This window comes from Callithrix jacchus, chromosome 1 (genome assembly GCF_049354715.1).
Source record: "Callithrix jacchus isolate 240 chromosome 1, calJac240_pri, whole genome shotgun sequence".
Classification (NCBI taxonomy): domain Eukaryota; kingdom Metazoa; phylum Chordata; class Mammalia; order Primates; family Cebidae; genus Callithrix; species Callithrix jacchus.
This window is the reverse complement of record NC_133502.1, coordinates 193,383,752-193,407,540: the sequence shown is the minus strand read 5'-3', so window position 1 is coordinate 193,407,540 and position 23,789 is coordinate 193,383,752. Positions and strand designations below refer to the sequence as shown.

At 48.6% G+C, this 23,789-nt stretch overlaps 1 protein-coding gene across 2 annotated transcripts in view; it reads right to left on the bottom strand.

The window, feature by feature from the left end:
• PI4KA (phosphatidylinositol 4-kinase alpha) overlaps positions 1-23,789 on the bottom strand; it is a 154,425-nt gene that overhangs the window by 14,171 nt on the left and 116,465 nt on the right. For both annotated transcript variants that reach the window (XM_078335799.1, XM_035266895.3), the window contains 12 exons: positions 21,615-21,771; positions 21,237-21,364; positions 13,491-13,649; positions 13,112-13,263; positions 12,831-12,938; positions 12,065-12,192; positions 9,815-9,934; positions 9,410-9,489; positions 9,091-9,284; positions 7,254-7,344; positions 6,704-6,871; positions 5,968-6,021 (listed from right to left, as the gene is read on the bottom strand). In XM_078335799.1, coding sequence (XP_078191925.1) covers positions 5,968-6,021; positions 6,704-6,871; positions 7,254-7,344; positions 9,091-9,284; positions 9,410-9,489; positions 9,815-9,934; positions 12,065-12,192; positions 12,831-12,938; positions 13,112-13,263; positions 13,491-13,649; positions 21,237-21,364; positions 21,615-21,771 — 1,539 coding nt within the window. The remainder of the gene's footprint in view (positions 1-5,967; positions 6,022-6,703; positions 6,872-7,253; positions 7,345-9,090; positions 9,285-9,409; positions 9,490-9,814; positions 9,935-12,064; positions 12,193-12,830; positions 12,939-13,111; positions 13,264-13,490; positions 13,650-21,236; positions 21,365-21,614; positions 21,772-23,789) is intronic.

Below are 23,789 nucleotides of genomic sequence, written 5' to 3'. Positions count from 1 at the left end.
TTTTTATTTTTGAGACAGTCTCGCTTTGTTACCCAGGCTGGTGTGCGGTAGCGGAATCTCACCTCACTGCAACCTCCACCTCCTGGGTTCAAGTGATTCTCTTGCCTCAGCCTCCCAAGTAGCTGGGATTACAGGTACAAGCCACCACGCCCAGCTAATTTTTGTATATTTAGTAGAGATGGGGTTCCGCCACGTTGGCTGGCCTGGTCTTGAAGTCCTGACCTCAGGTGATCCACCTGCTTCAGCTTCCCAAAGTGATGGGATTACAGGTGTGGACCACTGAGCCTGGCCAGGAGTTCTTTATAGCAGTGTGAAAATGGACTAATATACCTATCTATGGTCGCCATCCTAAGGACCTCTCCTCCTCTTCCTTCTGGTTATTTTCTGCCACTCATATTAGTAAGTCCAGTTTTTCTTTTTAATTAAAAAAAATTTTTGTTTTGTTTTGTTCCTAGAGCCATGAGATTTGAAACTCCAGTTTTAATTCCATGCCCCAGGTTTAAAAAGGTGACCTGACCTTTCTGGGCAACCTCCTGTGGTCTGTGGCCACCGATCTGGTTAAGTGTCCCTTGGATGGATACTTTTGACCTGGGTGAGTGGGGGGTGTTCTTTCCACACAGGCAGAAGTCCTCGCTTTGGGTTTCCCAATTCTAACCCAGCAAATAGATCTACAGATAAAACTATGAATGTTCAATGTGTAGTGTTTTTAAATATAAATCTGCTTTATAATTATGTAAACACTGACAGAGTTCCAAAGTCAAAATTATTAAATATGGTACATATCTGTCATTTCCATCTTAATCTTTCCCTCTTTGACCATTTTTTATTAGTTTTTGGTCTACTGTTCCTTTTTTTAAAAAAAAGTATAAACAAATATGTATACACAGTTGTATTGCCACAAGTGATATAAATTTTTTTAAACTTAAAAAAAATTTTCAGGCTGGGCATGGTGGCATGCCCAGGGCATACCTGTAATCCCAGAGCTTTGGGAGGCCAAGGCAGGTGGATCACCTGAGGTCAGGAGTTCAAGACTAGCCTGACCAACATGGTGAAACCCCATCTCTATTAAATACAAAAAAGGGGCCAGATGCAGTGGCTCACACCTGTAATCCCAGAACTTTGGGAGGCATGAGGCGGGTGGATCACCTTAGGTCAGGAGTTCAAGACTGGCCTGGCAAACATGGTGAAACCTCATCTCTACTAAAAATACAAAATTAGCTGGCTGTGGTGGTGGGCACCTGTAATCCCAGTTACTTGGGAGGCTGAGGCAGGAGAATTGCTTGAACCTAGGAGGTGGAGGTTGCAGTGAGCCAATATTGTGCCACTGCACTCTAGCCTGGGCAACAGAAAGAGACTCTGTCTAAAACAAAACAAAAATAAAATAAATACAAAATATTAGCCAGGTGTGGTGGTGTATGCCTGTAATCCTAGCTACTTAGGAGGCTGAGGAAGAATTGCTTGAACCCAGGAGGTGGATGCTGCAGTGCTCCGAGATCATGCCATTGCATTCCAGCCTGGGCAACAAGAGTGAAACTCTGTCTAAAAAAAAAAAATTCCAGCTGGGCACAGTGGCTCATGCCTGTAATCTCAGAACTTTGGGAGGCCAAGGTGGGTGGATCACCTGAGGTCAGGAGTTTGAGACCAGCCTGGCCAACATGGCGAAACCCCATCTTTACTAAAAATATAAAAAATTAGGGGAGTCCGATCCAAGATGGCCGATCACTAACATCTCGGAACTGCAGCTCTCAGTGAAGGCGCGGAGAACTAGACTACGCCGCACTTTCAAACAAATTCTGGTCGCTCACGGAGCAGAAGATCCCCAGTGGAGGAATCACATGGGTCGCCAGCGCAACTTTTGTGGCCGGCTCAGCGGTTCCGCCGGCGCCTTGGCGTGGCAGCTCTCGGAGCAGAGTAAACAGGTTTGGAGGACCCACAAGTGCCCCCAGCACGACACCAGAGCCCGGCGCAGCGGCTGTGACTGTACCTCGGCAAGGCAGCTCTTGGCACAGAGGCGCAGAGTAAACGGGACCGGCTCCCCTTCTGACCGAGGTTTGGAGCCCCGGGAAGGCAGAGTCGCCACTACGGACACAAGAAGGAAGCCAGACAAGAGAATCCTGGGCAGAAAAGCACCATCAGTTTTAACGCCGCTGCTCTGGCCCTGGGAACTAACAACCTGGACGTCCACTCAAGAGACCTAATCTGAAAGTTGGTAAATTCAAAGACCACAGGAGGATAAACTTAAAATGACGGGAAGAAACCAGCGTAAAAAAGCTGAGAATACTCAAAGTCAGAACGCCTCTCCCTCTAAAGATGATCACAGTTCCACATTGACAATGGAACAAGGCTTGATGTAGAACGAGTGCATCCCAATGCTAGAATATCGCTTCAAGGAATGGATAATAACAAACTTCAGTGAGTTAAAAGAACATGTTGTAGCCCAACGTAAAGAAACTAGGACCTTTGAAAAAAAGTTTGATGAAATCCTATTGAGAATAGACAACTTAGAGAGGAGTATGAGTGAAATAATGGAACTGAAGAATACGATACAGGAACTCCGAGAAGTTTGCACAGGTTTAAACACTCGAATTGTTCAAGCAGAAGAAGGGATATCAGAGGTCAAAGTTCAAATTAATGAAATAAAATGTGAAGAAAAGATTAGAGAAAAAAGGATAAAAAGGAATGAGCAAAGTCTCCAAGAAATGTGGGACTATGTGAAAAGACCAAATCTACGTTTGATAGGTGTACCTGAATGCGACGGAGAGAATGAATCCAAGATGGAAAATACCCTTCAGGATATTATTCAGGAAAATTTTCCTAAACTAGCAAAGCAGGTCAATATTCAACCCCAGGTAATACAGAGAACACCACAAAGATATTCCTCAAGAAGAGCAACCCCAAGGCACATAATCGTTAGATTCACCAGGGTTGAAACGAAGGAGAAAATACTAAGGGCAGCCAGAGAGACAGGTCAGGTTACCCACAAAGGCAAGCCTATCAGACTTACAGCAGATCTCTCAGCAGAAACTCTACAAGCCAGAAGAGAGTGGGGGCCAATATTCAACATCCTCAAAGAACAGAACCTTCAGCCCAGAATTTCGTATCCAGCCAAACTAAGCTTCACAACTGAAGGAAAAATAAAATATTTTATGAACAAGCAAGAACTCAGAGATTTTATTACCACCAGGCCTGCTTTATAAGAGCTTCTGAAAGAAGCATTATACACAGAAAGAAACAACCAGTATCAGCCCTTCTAAAAATATACCAAAAAGTAAAGAGCACCAACATAAAGAAGAATTTACACCAATGAATGGATAAAACAGCCAGTTAACATCAAATGGCAGTAACCCTAAATTTAAATCGACTAAATCCTCCAATCAAAAGACACAACCAAAACCCAATGGCATGTTACATCCAGACCTGTTTCACAGGCAAGGATACGCAAAGACTCAAAACAAAGGGATGGAGAAAGATTTACCAACCAAATGGAGAGCAAAAATAAATAAATAAAAAAAAAGCAGGAGTTGCAATTCTCGTATCGGATAAAACAGATTTTAAAGCAACAAAGATATAGTGGTAAAAGGATCAATGCAACAACAAGAGCTAACGATCCTAACACCCAGATACATAGAGACTTAGACACAATGAGACAGAAAATTAATAAGGATATCAAGGACTCGAACTCAGATCCGGAACAAGTAAACTTAATAAATATTTATAGAGCTTTCCATTTCAAATACACAAAATAAACATTCTAGTCAATACCACATCATACCTACTCATAGGTTTAAATGAAACATTGATTGGCCATTATTAATACCCATTTTTTTTTTTTCAGAATAAAGCAGTATTTCCATTCACCCTCCCTCTTTCTCTTCCTCTTTCTTCCTCTCCTTTACTCACTTTTTTCTTTCCTTCTCTCAAAAAAAAGAAATCAACTTGTAAACCTCTAGATCCAGGTTGGCAATGTCTCTCTCATTGCTTGAATTCCTTCCTTCCCTTCCCTCCCTCCCTCCCCCATTCCTCCCTTCCTTCATCCCTCCCAAAAAATATATATATATATAAAAAATTAGCCAGGCATGGTGGCATGCACCTGTAATCCCAGCTACTTGGGAGGCTGAGGCAGGAGAACTGCTTGAACCCAGGAGGCGGAGGTTGCAGTGAGCCCAGAGTGCCACTTCACTCCAGCCTGGGCGACAGAGCAAGATTTTGTTTCAAAAAAAAAAAATTCCCTAAAAATGGAAAGCAAGAAAGAAACCAGTGAGACTTGCTGAGTCTTGAGTTGGTACAACCACCACAGAAGAATCATTTCAGGCAGCCATTCTCTGGTAGCCACCAAGAGTTCATATGGAGGCCCTGGGCGCTGGCTCAGAGAGTCAAGCAGTCAAGGGAAAATAATGTGGGAGGGGATCTGGGGGAAGGAAATGGGTTCCTGAAGAGACGGTGCCTCATGACCATCCTGTAAGTTGGCACCAGTGTGAAGGCTCCGGGTTGGTGAGTGTGGCTGTGTGTGGCTACACACGTATCACCACTCAGAGGTACAGAGAACGTGGCACTACTTAGTGAGGGCAGTGAATGATTCCACAGGACTCAGTCTTTCAGCAGAGGCTGGCTGCTGTTCTAGAAGCACTTTGGTCTACAGACGCTAGGAATAGCCCCTGGGACACTCAGCCAGCCCACAGGTGGGCCAGAGGGGTGAGGGCTCAGCCAGGACACATGGAGGCTGCTGCCCAATTCAGCCAGGGAAACGAGGCCAGCTCAGGGTTGGGGAAGAGGACAGACAAGCTACACTCAGACACAGGGGTGCAGTGGGCAGGCTGGCACAAGGGCACAGGAGGCTTGCGCTCCTGGCTGTGGTCCTTTTTCTGTGCCATGACCTGTGCTGAGCACTTTACGTCCACGGACACTGTTATGGGCTGAATTGTGTCCCTTCAAATTCATGTTACAGGACCTCAGAATGGTACTGTATTTGGAAACAGGGTCTTTATAGAGGTGACTAAGGTAAAATGAGGTCAATAGGTGGGTCCTAATCTAGTATGACAGGTGTTCTTAGAAGGGGAGATCAGAACGCAGACAAACACAAAAGGATGACCCAGTAAAAACTCGGAAAAGAGCAATAACGGAGATGGGCATGGTGGCTCAGGCCTATAACCCCAGCTCTTTTGGAGGCCGAGGTGAGCAGACTGCCTGAGCTCAGGAGTTGGAGACCAGCCTGGCCAACATAGCAAAACACTGTCTCTATAAAAAATACAAAAATTAGCTGGAGGTGGTGGCACATGCCTGTCATCCCAGTTACTTGGGAGGGTAGAGGGGAAGGTGCTGAGTCGGGAGGATCGCTTGAGCCTGGGAAGATGAGGCTGCACTGAGCTGAGATCATGCCACTGCACTCTAGCCTGAGTGACAGCGCAAGACCCTGTCTCTTAAAAACAAAAAAACAAAAGCCATAGAGACAGGCCTCAGAAGGAAGCAACCCTGTCCAGACCTTGACCTTGGACTTCTGGCCTCCGCAATTCTGAGAATAGACATTTCTGTCATTTAAGCTGCCCAATCTATGGTGCTTCGCTAGGCAGCCCTGACAGACGAATGCGTTTGTCACCTTGTTAATCTTTCTCACCACTTCCTGCTGAAGAGAGCAGGATTCAGGGAGTTGAGGTGACCCCACCAATGACAGGGGAGCCTGGCCAGGCTGCCTAGCCAGGCTGGCATAAGCCCCAGAACGAGCTCACTCTGCAGAGCATGCCTGAGCCTCAGGGTGAGGCAGTCAGTGGGTGAGCAGGGCTTCCCCCGCCATAGCGCTGGGTATCAGGGACAATCACAGGAGCTGGGATAGGGGAAACCAGGGGACTGCTGGGCAGCCCTGCCCCTGGGAAGGCTGTGAGGAGCCTGTGAGGGCTGGGAAGAGACAGGGCACAGGCTGGGTTTGGAGCACACTCTGCGAGTGAAGAGGGTGGCTGTGGGTTGCAGGCTTACCTTGTCATACCTGAGGGCCTGTACGATCTGGGGGATGTAGAAGAGGATGGCGTCCTGCAGAGGAGGAGCAGAGTTGGCCATGATTTCTGAGAAGAGTTACCAACCCAATGCTATAGCCCAGGCCCTGTCCCTGCTTCTGCTCTGCCCACAGTGGGGCTGAGAACCGGGGCAAGCCCAGAGGATGGCAGGTAAAATGACTGATGGCTCAGAACACAGGAATGAAGGAAACAGGAAATAGGAGCAAGGCTTCTGCTCTACAGTGGGCAGGAGGGCCTCAAGCTCCCCATGGGGAGCCTGCCTCAGGGAAATGGTCTGCTGTGGGTCAGACTCTAGAACATTCTGGAGGCCCTTCCCCACCATCATTGTGGGTGTCTTCTGGGCTCCCTGGGCTCCTAGGAGGAGTGAGGGACCCTCCATGGACAAGGTCACCGTGGGGTTCTAAGGTACAGTTACACTGCTGTGTGGGGTGTGCACGGCCACCGTGCTGCCTTGTAATCAAACTCAAGTAAGCTTTATGTCTTTAACACCTCACTCAAGTTAAAAAACAAAGGTAACTAGAGAACACGTTTAAATTAGAACTAAATCCATCTTCGACAACTACTTGAACAAAAACAGGGAAAGGATCAGTATGTAATGAGGCGACCCCGTGGCTGATGGCAGGGCCTGTGCCTCTCTCCACGTGAGACCCCTCCCAACAGTCCCACCAGAGGCGGGCTCAGCAGGGCCCTGGGCTCACCGGTGGGAAGGACCGCAGGACTTTCACCCCGTACTGTGCTGTGAGAGGGTGCGGCGGGTACATGCTGGAGAAGTAGGAGAGGCCTGTGGGTGGGTCAGTGGGTGCCCAGCACAGCACGTGGCTGAGCTCTGGAGCGTCGGCGTCGATGGTATGCCAGGTGACCAGGAACTGGGGGAGAAGGCGAGGAGACGCTGTGACTTGGGCAGTCCCGGGACCTCTGAAGATACCTGGCCCACGGGCCATACCACAAGGATATGGCCATGAGAAGTGACGTTTCTAAGCATTTGTAACCATGTGGAAGAGGCTTCTGATATGTTATGGAAAACAGTGTAACTGCAATTAGGGTGAAGTTCATTACATTTGTTTTCACTGTAAACAAAATAAATGCTAAAGCCATGGAATAGAAAACACAGGAAATCAGAAAAATCATTAACAGCATTGAAGCTGCCAGGTGGCTATTTTTGTCTAGTTTCTAGTTGTAGGCATTGCCGGCTGCAGTGTGCTGTTTTGCGCGGTCTGAACTCAGGCGCTGGTATGTGGGCCACAGTACCTTGATCGCTTCAGGCACATCACTAACGGCTCCCGGGTCCAACCGAACGAGTCGGGTCACTTCGTTCCCGATGGCTTCTGTGTTCTTAAACCTACAGTGTACAGAGGGTACGGGTGATGCTGCTTGCCAGAGAACCCATGCTCTCCCACCACACTGGAGTGAGGGGAACCAGAGGGAAACACCAAACTCGAGGGATTCACATCAATACCAAGTGACGGCTTGGCTGCAAATAGAAAAAAGACCTGCTATTTGATAGCACAATAGGGGGGACTACAGCCAGTAATAACTTAATTGTACATGGAAAAACAAGTTTAAAAGAATGTTAACTGGATTGTTTGTAACTCCAAGGATAAATGCGTGAGGGGATGGATACCCCATTCTCCATGATGTACTTATTTCACATTGCGTGCCTGTATCAAAACATCTCATATACCTCATAAATACAGATATCTACTACATATACACAAAAATAAAAATTTTTGGCTGGGTGCGGTGGCTCATGCCTATAATCCCAGCACTTTGGGAGGCCAAGGCGGGTGGATCACGAGGTCAAGAGATCGAGACCATCCTGGTCAACAAGGTGAAACCCCGTCTCTACTAAAAATACAAAAATTAGCATGGTGGTACGCGCCTGTAGTCCCAGCTACTCGGGAGGCTGAGGCAGGAGAATTGCCTGAACCCAGGATGCGGAGGTTGTGGTGAGCCGAGATCGCGCCATAGTACTCCAGTCTAAGAACAGCGAAACTTGGTCTCAAAAAAATAAAAAAATTTAAAAAGTTCAAATAAAAAAATGTTTATCCAGGTGACAGCTAAATGTTCTACTATGCCACTAACTGGTTAGGTCAGAACATTAAAAAAAAAAAAAAAAAGTTATAATCTGCTGTGATGAATTGCTGGAACTTTCTTAAAGAAATAGGAATTTTCCTACACTTACTGTTCAAAGGGCTTCCTTTCACCATCCTTGTCTTAACCACCCCTGCCCCCGGCCTCTTATTCCTTTTCCTACCATATCCTCCCCTGATCCTCCACAGCTGCCCATCCAGTGACTCAATGTCTCAGTCCGCAGTCCAGGGGCCACAAGGCACCTGGCCCATAATGGGGCAGCTACTAGTTTCCAGGTGTTCCCACCTCACGCTAATGCAAGGTGGATGTCCCATGAGCACTGTGCTTTGAGACAACGTAGAGTTGCTTGCAGTCCTACTCCAGAGGATCAAAATAGGGCTGGAGGGAGGATGCAGTATGCTGGCAGGTCTGGGCTCATGGTGGAGAACGACCCACCCTGGACACATTCACAGGAGGCTGGGGACCATCTGGTGGGATTCTAAACAGGGCCTCTGCAGTCCCTCTCAGCTACCATTAGTCTGAGGTTCTGTCCCCATAAGAGCTGCCACAGAAGACTTCACAGGAATGTGGCTGCTGTCTGTAGCATGTGCCTCCTCCAAGTACCTGCTGCTGAAAGGTGACATCCAGGAACAAACCCAAACCCTCCCCAAGGCTGTTTTGGTAGCTGCCCTAGGTGTGACAGCCTCCACATGCCTCCTTTCCGGCATGAATCAGATCTTGGCTCTGAGTTCACCCTGCTGCTACCTCCCTAGGCTCTAGGTACTGTGGCACTCCAGGCAGGCATCTGAGAAGATCACAAGGGTTGTTGGGGTTATTTCTGTACAGAAGGGCTGGGGGAGTTTCGTGGGGCTCGAGAACAGGCCTGCTAGACTACTTCCTGACCATCCTTGGGAGGGACTGAGGGTGCTCCCCAGCACTCATGACCCAGCTGTCAGGCGCCCTGCACTGGACCTCTGGTGAGTCCTGCGTCAGGCCGTGGTGCCTGGGGGCCCACCTTGCAGGCAGCTGCACAGCCAGATAGGGAGAAATGCTCCAGGCAAGGTTCACATTGTCCTTCCACTGCTTCTCACTCAGGCTGATGTACTTAGATCTCCAGTTGGCCACGCTGTTCTCTCCAGCCTGGTCTAGCTCCAGCTCCGGGGCTGAGAGTGGGTTGTACCATGTGATGAGACGCTCGATCTCAGTGGCCTGGCAAGACCAGATATAAGGCCTGATGCACACACCTTCTGTGAGTGCTCACACACTGCCCTGGCCACCAGGTGCTGTATGGGCAGGTGGTGAGTGGCAGGCACAGATGCACCTGTAGGCCTTACCAGCAGGGACAGCAGCAGTGTCCTGCGCTTCATGTAGTATTTGTGCAGCTGGGAGCCCCGGTTGGTTTTCTTAGACATGCCTAGGAGGAAAGACAAAGCATAGGTGTAGCCCTCAGATGCCATCTGTCTGCCCTGGGTTTCTTTTTTTCTGTTTTAGAGATGGGGTTTCACCATGTTGGCCAGGCTGGTCTTGAACTCCTGACCTCAGGTAATCCAACCACCTTTGCCTCCCAAAGTGCTGGGATTACAGGCATGCATCACCAGACCTGGCCTTGCCCTGAGCTTCTAAACCTAGAGGAAGCTTGCAGTGCTCTGTTCTCCTGTCTGAGTGAGTGTGCATCAAACAACTCGCAACCCAAATGGTAACTTGCACATGACGGCCCCAGAAGCACACCTGCCACCAACCTGACTTCTTGGAGATGGTGGACATGCCGCTGGACAGGGGGTAGGTGTTAATCCAGCCTTGCGTGGCCTGTTGCCGAGAGCCAACAGTTATGTCCAGGTTGCTCCGGGTGTCCTGATTATCTGAGGGCAAACACATTGTTGATTGTAGAGTGAGGTGGCTCAAGAAAAGGTATCACAAAAAACAAATTAATATTCACCACAGATAAGGCAATTAGTGGTGGGGTGGGCACTTTCTAGAGTCCTGGACCCGACTGCAGAGACAAACCTGTCTGGATGGTGAGTTTTTCAAAAGCATAAGTTCTTTTGCATAAAAATTTGTATTATATTTCTTCTATCTTGTTGATTGATTGAGATAGAGTTTCACTCCTGTTGCCCAAGGCAGAGTGCAATGACACGATCTTGGCTCACTGCAACCTCTGCCTCCCAGGTTCAAGCAATTCTCCTGCCTCAGCATCCCAAGTAGCTAGGATTATAGGTGCCTGCCACCAAGTCCAGCTAATTTTTATGTTTTAAGTAGAGACGGGTTTCACTATGTTGGCCAGACTGGTCTCGAACTCCCAACCTTGTGATTCACCTGCCTCAGCCTCCCAAAGTGATGAGATAACAGGCATGAGCCACCACGCCCAGCCTATTTTTGAGAGGGAGTCTTGCTATGTTGCCCAGGCTGGAGTGCAATAGCACATGGAGTTTAACAGTGGCATGAGCCACCGTGCCCAGCCTTCTTCTATCTTTTAAAATAGAATAGGCTGGGCACGGTGGCCCATGCCTGTAATCTTAGCACTTTGGGAGGCTAAGGCAGGAGGATTGCTAGAGGTCAGGAGTTTCAGACCAGCCTGGGCAATGAGGCAAGACCCCTACCTCAACAACAACAACAAATTAGCTGGCGGGGCTGGCATGTGTCTGTAGTCCTAGCTGCTTGTGAGGCTGAGGTGGGAGGATTGCTTACACCAAGGAGTTAAGGACTACAGTGAGCTACGATTAAACTATTGCATTCTAGCCTGTGTGACAGAATGAGACTCCATCTCTAAAAAAAAAGTAAAAAAATAAAATAGAATAAAACAAATATAATTTTCTTGACAAAGGATGGCAGTTATTGGATCACTGGCAATGTACAGTCCTTCAGTACGGTGCTAACCTGAGGGCCTGTTGGGGCAGACTGTCAGGACTGCTCACCCACGTCTAAGTGGAGCCAGAAAGCTGCCTTACAAAATACTGCATCTGCTTTTTTATTTCCTTTTCCTTCTAGTCAGGTTGTCAGCGTGGGTCTGCTAAAGAAAACCCTCTTGGCTGAGTGTCATGGCTCACACTTGTAATTCCAGCACTTTGGGAGGCTAAGGAAGATGGATCACGAGGTCAGGAGTTCAAGACCAGCCTGGCTAATATGGTGAAACCCCATCTCTAGTAAAAAAAAAATACAAAAATTAGCTGGGCGTGGTGGCACGCACCTGTAGTCCCATTTACTCGGGAGGCTGAGGCAGGAGAATTGCTTGAACCCAGGAGGTGGAGGTTGCAGTGAGCCCAGATCGTACCCACTGCATTCCAGCCTGGGCGACAGAGTGAGACTCCATCTCAAAAAAAAAAAAGAAAAGAAAAGAAAAGAAAACCCCCTCTTATCTCTCAGTCTGCTTAGTAGTCAGCCAGGTGCTGGGAGAGCGAAAGCCTGGCCTCCTTGCAGAGGTTTGCTGCTTGTTTGCGTGGCATTTTCCTTGGGCATTCCCTTCCCTGGAATGCTTTGCCCCATCCACCCTGCATGTCTGTGCAGCCTTTCAGACTCAGCTCAGCTGTCATCTCTTCTGGAAACCATCTCTGACTCCCCACCTCTGGATGGGCCAAGTGTCTGTCCCGAAGGAGGGCTCCCACAGTCCCCTCATAGTGAAACCACTGTCCATGTGACTGCCTCCTGCCAGAAGACAACAGACCATGCCCCAGTCACGTGGGCACACCAGCCTCAGCCCAATCCAGGGTCATCAGCTGCTCAAAGTGGTATGTGAATGCAGACAGTGCCAGTGCAGGGAAAGTGCGGTGAGTGGAGTCCACTCAGGTGCCTCTGGTGTGTGTTCATGCTTCTCAGTTCAGGCCAGAGAAGCAGAGCCAGGCATGCACTGGCCTCCAATGACTGCAGCATGACCAAGGCCAGGGCTCAGGGGGTCTAATTGCTTTTCCTCCCCACCTCTGGTACCCTCGGGGCTGCCCACGTTGCACCCTTGTCCTGACTCCTCCACCATGAGTGGCAGCACTGCTGAGGGTTACCTGGGGGCACAAGCTGGCTGGCGGTCAAGTACTTCTTATCTGAGAACATGGCGGTCCAAAATTTAATCATGATGCTTATGTCTTCACGCAGCCGCTTCTCTCCTTGAGTAGGGAACTTTGGGGGACAGCTTCAAACAACCATAAGAGGACAAGGGCTGAGTGTCTGGAGTCAGGGACCAGAGGCTAGTCACACAACAAAGCAGTGAGAGGTGATGTAAACAGTTTCTTAATGACAAAAGGTCAGCCTAAAGCCAGTCATTAACAAGGATGAACTGGCCCATTCCCATGGGAAGGTGTGGTGGCTGACGAGCCCTCTTGTGCCCTCCTCCCTCACTGCCCACAGCAGCCCCGGCAGGTTTCCGCTGAAGCTGTGCTGTGGCAGACCATGGCAACGAAGCTGCACGTATACAGCAGCACAGTCTGTGTGTGCAGAGCCGCAGGCAGTGGGTGTTTGCTATTCTTCATGCAATAGGCCTTCACATTAACAGGGAAATTAAATGGACACACTTAATCTCCTAAATCAGTTGAACTGAGGGAGAATTTGCCTACATCTTGTTGGGAGGCTAGCTCTCAGTAATGGGACACATACAAAGGGCTGAAGGGTGTTTAAATTCAGAGGGGCCAGGGCTACTGAAGGAGGAGGCCGGTGAGCACAACTGGGCAACTGTGTACTTGTGTGAGTGACTTCCTGGGGGTCGGGGGCGATGGAGCACTCGGAAGGGCTGGGCCATCTCTGGCCACCGCACAGCACACCTGGGGGGAGTACCTGAAGTAGTCAAAGGCAGTGGAGTAGATCTTCTCCCGAAGCACGTTGCGGATGGTTGCATTTGGAACCACGTCGGCGTGCAGGAGGGACAGCCCCAGGGTCAGCAGCCTGTGAGGCAGCCCGGGACTGGTCAGAGCAGGACTCTGGACTCTCTTCCCTGCCCTTCCAGGAATAGCTCACGGAAATGTGTTCCCCATCTACAGAAGTACTGTGACACACACAACCCCATGACACACTGCACACACCAGGGGCCGTATGATCCCCAGGAAGAGGGCCCTCACTTGAAGCGGGGCCCGATGGCTGCCACGTGGCGGTTCATGCTCCCCTTGGCCCCGCCGATGTTCAGGGACATGGAGCGCTGTAGCAGGCTGGAGAAGATCTCCACCTGGTCAGAGCTGCAGTACTTGGCGATCTCAAACCGCTGCACCAGGAACTGAGCAAGAAGAGAAAGATGCTGTGGTAGTGGGGCTGAGTCTGCCAACCCTGGGACCACAGAGGCAGCCGAGGAAGGGCTCTGGGCTGACTGGCTGGGCTTGCTGGAGGCTGGAACAGTCACCCCCACCCCATCTGAAAACCTGCAGGCCCTGGGCTCGGCTATCCCCCCAGGAGCAGTCCTGTCCCCCCAGGTGGAGCACCACAGAGCCTTAGTGGGGCACATACGTCGATCCAGATGTAGTGGGGGGTCACTTCAGGGGGACAGGGTTTGGGCTGACTTGCTTCCGAGGCGGCCAGGGGGTCTGCTTCCTTTATCTCAGCAGAAAACAGGCCAAACTTCTGCTCCACTGTCATGTGCCAGGCCCCTGCCATCTCCCGCATGAACTGCAGGTACAGAAGAAATGTTAGCTCCTCTGTGAAGCACAAAAAAGGGGTTACTATCATGTTTTCTCTAATTAAAAAAGGAACATGCTCACTGAGTAAGATTTAGAAACCAAGAAAAGAATGAAGAAAGAATCAAGATCGCCTATAGTACCATCCCGGGGTCATAGGTGTCAGTGTTTGGTGCATTTCCTCCAGCCTCTTGAGGCTGCATTCTATTATTTCCAGTTCACGGTGTGGACGTTGCAGGGTGTGAGGTGGGAGCACCTGGGATGTGCCTGATGCCCTGATAGGCACTGGGCAGGTGACACTTCTCTACAACTCTGAGGACCCTCTGTGGCTGTGAGCAGGGAGAACCCTGTATGGGCTGCTGAGCTGGCATGGGCAGGACAGGGTTCTGAATTCAGAGCCTGGCTCTTTCTCTCCACCCCACACAGACCCTACCCAATGCCTTTATCCTGCTAACCAGACGAGGAACAGCCCAAGGAACCAGAGGGAGTCTGCAGCTACCATGGCCAGGCCTGGGAGCCCAGGGTCAGGCTGCTGCCATGACCCAGCCATGCTCAGCCAGGTCCCCACTCCATGGGGAGGCATGAGGGTAACCAGAGGGAGCAGCATGGTGCCTGGGTAAGCCTAGGTGCTGGAGAGAGTAAGAGGTGTGGCTCCCATGTGGGAAGCCCCCACAATTTCTGGGTGTTTTTACAAGGAGATCAAGAAAAAGCAACTGGCATCTGGCCATAGATGATTTCTATCCCTCTGTTGTCCTAGCAATACCAGCTCCTGCAAGGGCTTCAGATGCCTCTGCAGAGGTGGTGAGGCCTAGCAGAATACACACTGCAGCTCCCTCCCCAGTATCCATCCCCTCCCTTCTTCCTGATCAGGCAGATCAGGGTGGCCACATGATCAGTTATAGGGCTCTCAGCCAGGTTCCCTGCTGGCTGGGGTGGCCACTGTTCTACTGGCCACTCTAATAAGCCAAGGAGAGCAAACTGGGCAAGGCCCTGGGAACGCGTGCCAAGGTGAGCTTCTTAAGGTCAAGGCACCTGGTCTATGACTTTTGCACTCTGCCCTTGTCTTCCTTCCTGCTGGGAGGCACAAAAGCCATCTGGAGATTGTGAGGGTACAGATAAAGGCCACATAAGCCCAGGATGGCCAGGAGCTGACGGGATCCTGGGGCAGGGCTGCAATGCTCCGTCTGCTGCTTCCCTCTAAGCTGCCCATGGCGTAAGGACTCCTGGGGGACAAGGCACTAGAGCCTGCTTTCTGTTTCCTACAGACCGATGTCAGTCTTATGGAAGCAGACAAGGGGGAAAAAAAAAAAAGGGAGGGAACGGCCAGGGACAAGAAGCCATGGCAGAGCCACACTCCCACCTATTTGTTAAACCACCACATCCTGGTGGCTTCCTCTGTGCCAGGGCCTCGTGGGCTCTGGGCATGGCGCCGTGAATGAAGAAAAACATGACCAGACAGTCTATGGCGGGGACCACAGACAAGAAGAAATAAGCTACATGCACTGAGAAATGCAGCAGTGAGAGCGGGCATGTGTGTGACAGTTAGACCAGGTAGCCAGGGAGAGCCCCAGCAAGGAGGGGACATCTAAGACAGCCCTGGAAGAGATGCAGGAGTGAGGCGTGAGGCCTGAGGGAATGCATGACACAGTCTATAGTGGGAGCAGCCCAGGAGGGCAGCTTCAAAAGTGAAGCTAAAGGGATGTGCTGAGAATAATCTGTGGGAAATGTACACAGGACCCCAGCATGGCTACAGCACAGCAAGTGAGGGGAGGAGAGGCGATGGAAGTTAGGCGGCAAGGGGGCTTGCAGGTCACAGAAACAAGCCTGCCTTCCAGTCTGTGGTGGGGCTCTGATTCTCCAATGGCTCGCTCCAACTACATGTGGAGAAGGGGAATATGCCTGGGGGTGAGGAGCAAGAGGCCAGGCCAGGGGGCAGCAGCTAGGATGCTGGGACTTGTCAGATCCTGGATGAACTTCAAAGGTGAAGCTGATGGGATATGCTCAGAGTCATGTGTGGGAAACGCACAAGAGGGAGTCAAAGATGTCTGAGCAGAGGGAAGGACCTTCCTGGCATCTGGAGTGAAGGGAAGGACCTTGCTGGCATCTAGTGAAGGAAGGGACCTCAGTGGCATCTAGAGTGAAGGGAGGAAACTCGCTGGCATGTAGAGTGAAGGGAGAGATCTCGCTGGCATCTACAGTGAAGGGAGGGATCTTGCTGGCATCTAGAGTGAAGGGATGGACTTCGCTGGCATCTAGAGTGAAGGGAGGGACCTCAATGGCCTCTACAGTGAAGGGAAGGGCCACTGCCCTGGCATCTATGGTGACAGTAGACAGGTGACCAGTGTGGGGGTGTCTGGAGCTGCGGTTGGACCCATTAGTTGAAGCTGCTAATCAGCTCGCCATCTGGGCTGTTGACCAAGCCACTGAAGGGATGCACCTGAACTAGGGTGAATGGGCTGGGTAAGCAGTGGAGCTGGCCAGATTGCCCATGCAGGGAGGAGGGGCCCTGGGGCATGCCCATGCTGAGAAGGCCTTGAGCTCAAGAAGGTCCCTTTATTCCAGAGGACAAAAGGGCTACAAAAATTACAAAGACCCTAGGTCCCTGGGAAGAGCGGTTAGGCTCCCACAACAGCTGCTTATAAGACCCAGAGCTCTGAGCAGCTTTCCCTGAGCTGATCTCTCCTCCTACCACCTGGGACCTGCTAGTGATGTCCATACTCCATCTGCCCTGCTCCCAGGGGTCTCTAGGGGTGAATCCAACCCACTCCTATCTGAGGATCAGACAGGGAGATAAGAGGTTCAAGGGCTCCTGGACTAAGGAAGTGGAGATGAGAGGATGGATCTGGGCTCCAGAGCCCCAGGTACAATGTGAGCGCTGACACATGGTCAGGAACAACTCCCTGCCCTGTGAAACGGGAACGGCTGCAGCCCCTACTCTTAAGATCCACCAAGGTCTGAGGTTGAAGCAGCAAGTGGAACGGAATCCTGACCACAGCAGCACTGTGTCCTGATAGTCACAACTTGTGGTGAAACCAGGGCTTCCAGAAGACCCTGAGAGGAGGGCATACTTGTCCTCTCCTGGGAAGTGGAGTCCCACCAAGAGATAGTGTGTAGCAGGTGTGTGCAGGCAAGTGTGCACACTGGGTCCACACAGGGAGTGAGTATGGTTAAGACTCAGGATTGGGTTCCTCCTGAGCCCAGAGGAAGATGGCCTCAGGGTGTAGGGGAAACTGCAACAGTCAGCCTAGACCCAAAGGCCTAGATGGACAGGAGAGTGATATACAAAGCCCTGCCCAAGCCCAGCAAATGGCAGGACCAGAGCAAATTATCAGTTACTAGTGCAGCCCACATGCATTTATTTTGGGTCATGAATTTAAGTACCAAACCAAGATCATGAATCTTTCCCCTCTCAGTGACATGAAGGCCCCAGACCCCTGTAAGGAGGCCAGGCTCCCCACTGTGTCCACGGTGAGATGCAAAGAGCAAGTCTGACAGCTCTTCATCCCCTTGGGAATGCAAGAAAAGCCATTAATGATTCAATGATCGCCTCTGAAGTTGGGCTGATTCTTATTTAATTACACTCACACTTTCCACCTTTTCTATCAAGTATACGCTGTATACATTGCTTATATATTTTTCTACTATAAAAGTATATATTTCTTTTATAGTAGAAAAAATTTAAAAAGCCCTCACCCAGGGCACTGTGGGACCTGGACAAGCCAGGTCCCTCTGGAAGTAGAGACAGGGAGTGAGGACCTGAATGACCACATGCTGCCGGGGCCAGTGCCAGGTGTGAGTGTGGGTGGGTGGAGAAGCCTGGCACAGGCCAAGGGACCTCAGGCCAGCTGAGCCACTGGAGATGGCAGGGGCAGGAAGTACAGGCTGGACTCCAAAAGAACCCAAATGAAACAGTAATCTGCTTGGTATAAAAATCCCTTCAGGCTGGGTGTGGTGGCTCATGCCTGTAATCCCAATACTTTGGGAGGCCAAGGCGGGTGGATCACAAGGTTAGGAGTCTGAGACTAGCCTGACCAACATGGAGAAATCCCGTCTCTACTAAAAATATAAAAATTAGGCAGGTGTGGTGGTGAGTGCCTGTAATCCCAGCTACTTGGGAGGCTGAGGCAGGAGAATTGCTTGAATCCAGGAGGCGGAGGTTGTAGTGAGCCAAGATCGTGCCACTGCACTCCAGCCTGGGCAACAGAATGAGACCCTGTTTTGCTTTTTTTTTGTCTCAAAAAAACAAAAACAAGGCCGGGCGTAGTGGCTCATGCCTGTAATCTAAGCATTTTGGAGGCCAAGACGGGCAGATCACCTGAGGTCCGGAGTTCAAGACCAGCCTGACCAGCATGGTGAAACCCCGTCTTAAAGAAAAAACAAAAACAAAAGCCAAAAAAAAAAAAATCCCTTCAAGACACCTTTCCCAATTTTGTTTAAATTAAAAAAATAAAAATAAAAAAAGGCCGGGCGCGGTGGCTCACACCTGTAATCCTAGCACTTTGGGAGGCCGAGGTGGGTGGATCACCCAAGGTCAGGAGTTTAAGACCAGCCTGGCCAACATGGTGAAACCCCATCTTTAAAAAAAAAAAAAAAAAAAAAAAGGAAGTGGGGTAAAAAGCAGGAAGAACCCATACTTCCTGCCAAGACCAGCTCCTGGGTGGGAGGAGCCACCAGACCTAAGAAAGGCATCTCAGCTAGGTATATTGGCACACACCTCTAGTCCTAGCTGCTGGGTCGGGAGGCTGAGGCAGGAAGATCACTTGAGCTCAGGAATTTGAGGTCAGCCTGGGCAACATAGCGAGACTGTGTCTCAAAAAAAAGGAAAAAAACCAAAGACCTCCTTCTCTCTGGGAAAATAAATAGCAGTCCTCCTCAACTGTTAGTTTTATTTAAAGGTACAATGTCTAGTACAGAAATAAAAGTTTTCAAACGGTGAAGAAAAAAGATAGAAGAAACGGACCCACAGATGACTCAAATACAAGAGACCACATATGATATTAAAATAATTACAATAAATATGCTCAAAGATTTATAAGAAATAATAGAAAGAATGGGTGAAAGTAAGATAATCTCAGCAGAAAATGCAAACTATAAAAAAGAATTACATGGCTGGGTGTGGTGACTCATACCTGTAATCCCAGCACTTTGGGAGGCTGAGGCAGGTGGATCACCTGAGGTCAGGAGTCCAAGACCAGCCTGGCCAACATGATGAAACCTTGTCTTTACAAAAATATAAAAATTAGCTGGGCATGATGACACATGCCTGTAATCTCAGCTACTTGGGAGGCTGAGGTGTGAGAATCACTTGAACCCCAGAGGTGGAAGTTGCAGTGAGCCGAGATCATGCCATTGCACTCCAGCCTGGGGAAGAGAGTGAGATCCCATCTCAAAAAAAAAAAAAAAAAAAAAAAAAAGAATTAAATAGAAATCCTAGATCTGGAATTGTTTCTTTTTCTTATTTTCAAATTACATTAATATTTATTTATGTTTTGTTTTCCATATTTGAGAATTGTATCTGAAATAAAACATACACAAGATGGTTTTACAGCAGAATGAATAAGACAGAAGAAAAGAACAATGAACGGGTATGTAGGTAAAAAAAAAAAAATTAACCAAATGAAAGAGAAAAACCCTGAAAAACTGACAAAGACTACAGAGAATGTTGATAATCTCAAAATCATCTCAATACCAAGTCATCTCAAAAAAAGCATCCCAAAAGAAGAGACAGAAAATGAGGTTAAAAAAAAGAAAGAAATATTGACCTTAAAGGCCTAGAAAGTAAACAGGAAAAGAGAGACCAAAAAAAAAAAAAGAAATGACAAAGAAATATTGGCCTAAAAATTTCCAAGTTTGAAGGAAATCCTAAATTCCTAAAATTAAGAAGGTCAATGAATTCCAAAAGGATAAATACACTGAAAATCGCACAAAGCCAAACTACTGAAAGTGAAAGATAAAGAGAAACATCCTACGAGTAGCCAAAAGCAAAACAATAACATATACAGTCATCCCTTGGTATCCCCTTAGGGGAAGTTGTTCCAGGATGTGGAACCCATGGATAAGGAGGGCCGGCTGTACTGAGAAAAAGATTGTTGACTTCTCTCCAGAAATAATGCAAGCTGATAGATAACAGAAGATATATCTGAAATGCTAAAAACAATAAAACAAAAAACTATCAACCTAGAATCCTGGCCTAGGAAAAATAAACCATATGCATCAAAAATGAAGGTGAACTAAAACGAACTAAAATGAGAGAATTTATTTCCAGCAGACCTGCATTACCGGAAATGTTAAAAAAAATTACTTGGCAGAAGAGATCACAGGAAGGCTGGATGATTTTGAGTGATGAAAAATATTTGGATAAATTTATAATGCTATAACAAAGCCTCTTCTTAATTTCTTTGTGAGACTTTTTACTTTTTTTGAACAAAAACATTGTAAGGTCTAATGTATATAGCAGTAAAATATGAAAACAAGACACAAGGGATTGGAGGGAGAAACTGGGTGTCATAACGGCAGGCAGTGGTATATAGCTGTCTGCAGAATCCTCTCCCTGGCAAGAACCATAATGGATGTGCCCGCTCCAGTTGTCATTTACTGACAGCCCATTAGGACGCAGGTACTCTTGTTATGGTTCCCACCACACAAGGAAAGGAGCCCTGCATGTTGAAGTGTTGAGCTTCCCAGGCCCTTCTGCACATCCGTGATGGGAACAGGATGGCCAGGCAGAGGACCAAGCACACTGCTGACTCCACAGGTGTCCCCCTGACTAGATAACCTCTCCCAGGCACCCAGTGGACCAAAATGTTTCCTAAGAACACTGAAAAGTATGATTGACACAAACCCCACAAGGTTACAAAATATCAGGCAAATGTGAGGTATTATCATCATGCCACTGCCTCCAGCCTGGAGCATTTTAATTCTATCTTTGGAAATATTCCAACTTTCCTGAGGGAACAAGAAAATAAAAATCCCTCTTTTTGACCACTCATTTTAATCGACCCTAAGAAACACAGAAAGAAAACATGTCAAATTCCCTGTTAACCTGACAATTAACAGGATCTTTGAAAAATATTAATTGTTCTTAAGTGTTCATCTAATCAGCTGAAAGGTGAGTATAACCTTCCTTGTGGGACCCCTGCAGTAGCAACTTCAGAAATACAGATGTAGGGAAAGGGAGCTGATCCCAGTATTTTTTATTTTCTTTTTTATCATAATCATAGTTTTCACCTCACTGAAGGTGATCACAAGCTTAGGTCAAGAAAAACACAATTGCTCTCAATCAGATTCCAAGTTAATAGGTATTCAAAAAGCTGGATCTTCCAATTTCAGTAGGGAAATGGCTCCCCCTATGGAGATTTCGGGAGATAACAGTTTCTAGGCACCACTGGGATGCTGTTAACATATATCCAGTTTTCCCTGACTGTCAGGTACAATAATAGAATCTATAAAAAGACTGAGGCTTGAGAGGGTGAGGGGCTTGCCCAGTGTCTCCATGCTTGGTGGCGACGGCACCAGGGAAGCCTCTTCCCAACTCTTATCCCATCCCATCCTCAATGCCAACTGGAGGTCAGGGTCCTACCGGCACTTCCACTCCATCCTTGCCTGCCAGCAGCCACTCCCAGCAGGCCAGGGCTGTCTCCATGCCATGCTCGTTGAACATCTGGAGGGGAGCCCAGCACAGATGATGAAGGAGCTGCGGGTCACAATCTGGAACCGAACAAACATCAGTCAGAGGATTCTAACAATGGCTGAACCCCGAAACAGCTTCCCCAGGTCAGTAAGAGTTCACCAGTTGGGGACAACGATGGCCTTTTATTGACTTTCTGCTCATGAGAGATACTCCTCTACTTGGGGGAGCTCTAGCTGCTTCTTCAGTCAGGACTCCAGCTGACTATGGGTCAAGGCCAGCATTCATTTAGAAATGAGCTCAGAATTCCACGGTGCTTCCGTGAGTTACCTTTGCTGCTAATGAGCATTGCAGTCAGCTTGAACATGGCCTGAGTGTAGTGCTGAGGGTGACTGTGGTCTAAAGCTGAATGTAGATCCTGGACCATCATTTTGTTCAGGTCAGACATCTGGCCTGTGGTGCCTGAGAACCGAATCATTCCATACACCTGCAAAAACATTCTTATCAGCAACTAAGCATAGAACCCAGGCAACGTGAGTGAGGTCCTGGAAGCCACTTGACCACACTTGTAGTGGCACTGGTGGGTGCCTCGCTGCCCCAAAGTAGAGGTCATGCATGCAGAGAGGCAGGCTCATTTCAATGATGCTACTACTAATCACAGCTTTTTTCTAAAAGAACGGCTCCTCTAAAAATGCATGTTAGTGGTGCCACCACTGCAGATGTTCCCCAAAGGTGAGAACCTTGTCCCTCATCTTTGTACCTAGCACTGAGCCCGGGGTCTGACCTACTGTGGGACTGCATGAACGTGAGCTGGATAAATACACTCCCTTCAGACTCAATTAATGACTCAAGAACATCAGCCTTATTATTATTATTTTTTTTTTTTGAGAGGGAGTCTCGCTCTGTTACTCAGGCTGGAGTGCAATGGCATGATCTTGGCTTACCACAACCTCCGCCTCCCGGGTTCAAGCGATCCTCCCACCTCAGCCTCCTGAATAGCTGGATTACCGGCATGCACCACCACTCCTGGCTGATTTTTGTTTTTTAGTAGAGATGGGGTTTCACCATGTTGGTCAGGCTGGTCTCGAACTACTGAACTCAGGTAATCTGACTACCTTGGCCTCCCATAGTGCTGGGATTACAGGCATGAGCCACTACGGCCAGCCTTTATTATTATTATTAATTTCTTTCTTTGAGACAGTCTTGCTCTGTCGCCTAGGCTGGAGTGCAGTGGTGCAATCACAGTTCACTGCATTCTCGAACTCCTGAGCTCAGGCGATTCTCCTGCCTCTGCCCCCTGCAAGGTGCTGCGATTACTGTTGTGAGCCACTGTGCTTGACCAACCTACTTATTTTTAAAGTCAAATATAACTTTTTTCCAGAGAAAGAAACATACAAGTAACAGAGTGCTTGGAGGGAGTGAGCTCCCACTCAGACCAGACCACTGATGAACTTTCAAAGTTGTCAGGGAGCTTAGAAATGGTGTCGACTAATATACACCATGGAATACTAGGCAGCCATAAAAAACGATGAGTTCGTGTCCTTTGGAGGGACATGGATGAACCTGGAAACCATCATTCTCAGCAAACTGACACAAGAACAGAAAATTAAACACCGCATGTTCTCACTCATAGGCAGGTGTTGAACAATGAGAAGACATGGACACAGGGAAGGGAGCATCACACACTGAAGTCTGTTGGGGGAGACTGGGGAGGGACAGTAGCAGGTAGGGAGCTGGGGAGGGATAACATGGGGAGAAATGCCAGATACAGGTGATGGGGATGGAGACACCAAAGCACATTGCTATGTATGTACCTATGCAACAATCCTGCATGTTCATCTGTACCCCAAGCCCTAAAGTACAATAAAATACATATTAAAAGAAAAAAAAGGTGTAGACTAGTTTCTGAGTTTACGGAGGAGGAAATAGAGGCCCAGAGATGTGATGCCGCTGGTCAGGCTGGAATAAACTGTGGTGTGGTGGGTAAAAGCCCACGATGTGGAGTTGGAAGATGTGGTTCCAGACCCCATTCCACTTGTGTGACTTTGGCAGGTTACTTAATCTTGGGAGCCTCCATTTATCTGTAAAACTGGAATACTACTACTTACATATCACCAAGTGTCCAAGTGTCTGTGGCACGCAAATGTTTGTCATTGCTTTTAAAAAAAGCCAAAAAAATTAAAAAGTTTCATTCAGTCCAGCCAGAGTGTACAGAGTCACCCTCTTGTAGAGTAAATAAGTAACTGTCATAAACACTCTGGAATGTGCCAAGGAGTTCCAGGCCCCTATCTCCTTTAAATCCTCCTAAACTATGTAAATTCCACATCACCCAGACCCTTTGTCATTTTCCACTAGGTGGTGGCCAACAGGCATCCAAACAAGAGGACCCTTTAAAGGACCTAGGACACAAGGACAAAAGAGAAGAGGAGAGGAGGAGAGAGGAGAGAGGAGAGAGGAGAGAGGAGAGAGGGGGGAGGGGGGAGGAGGGAGGAGGGAGGAGGGAGG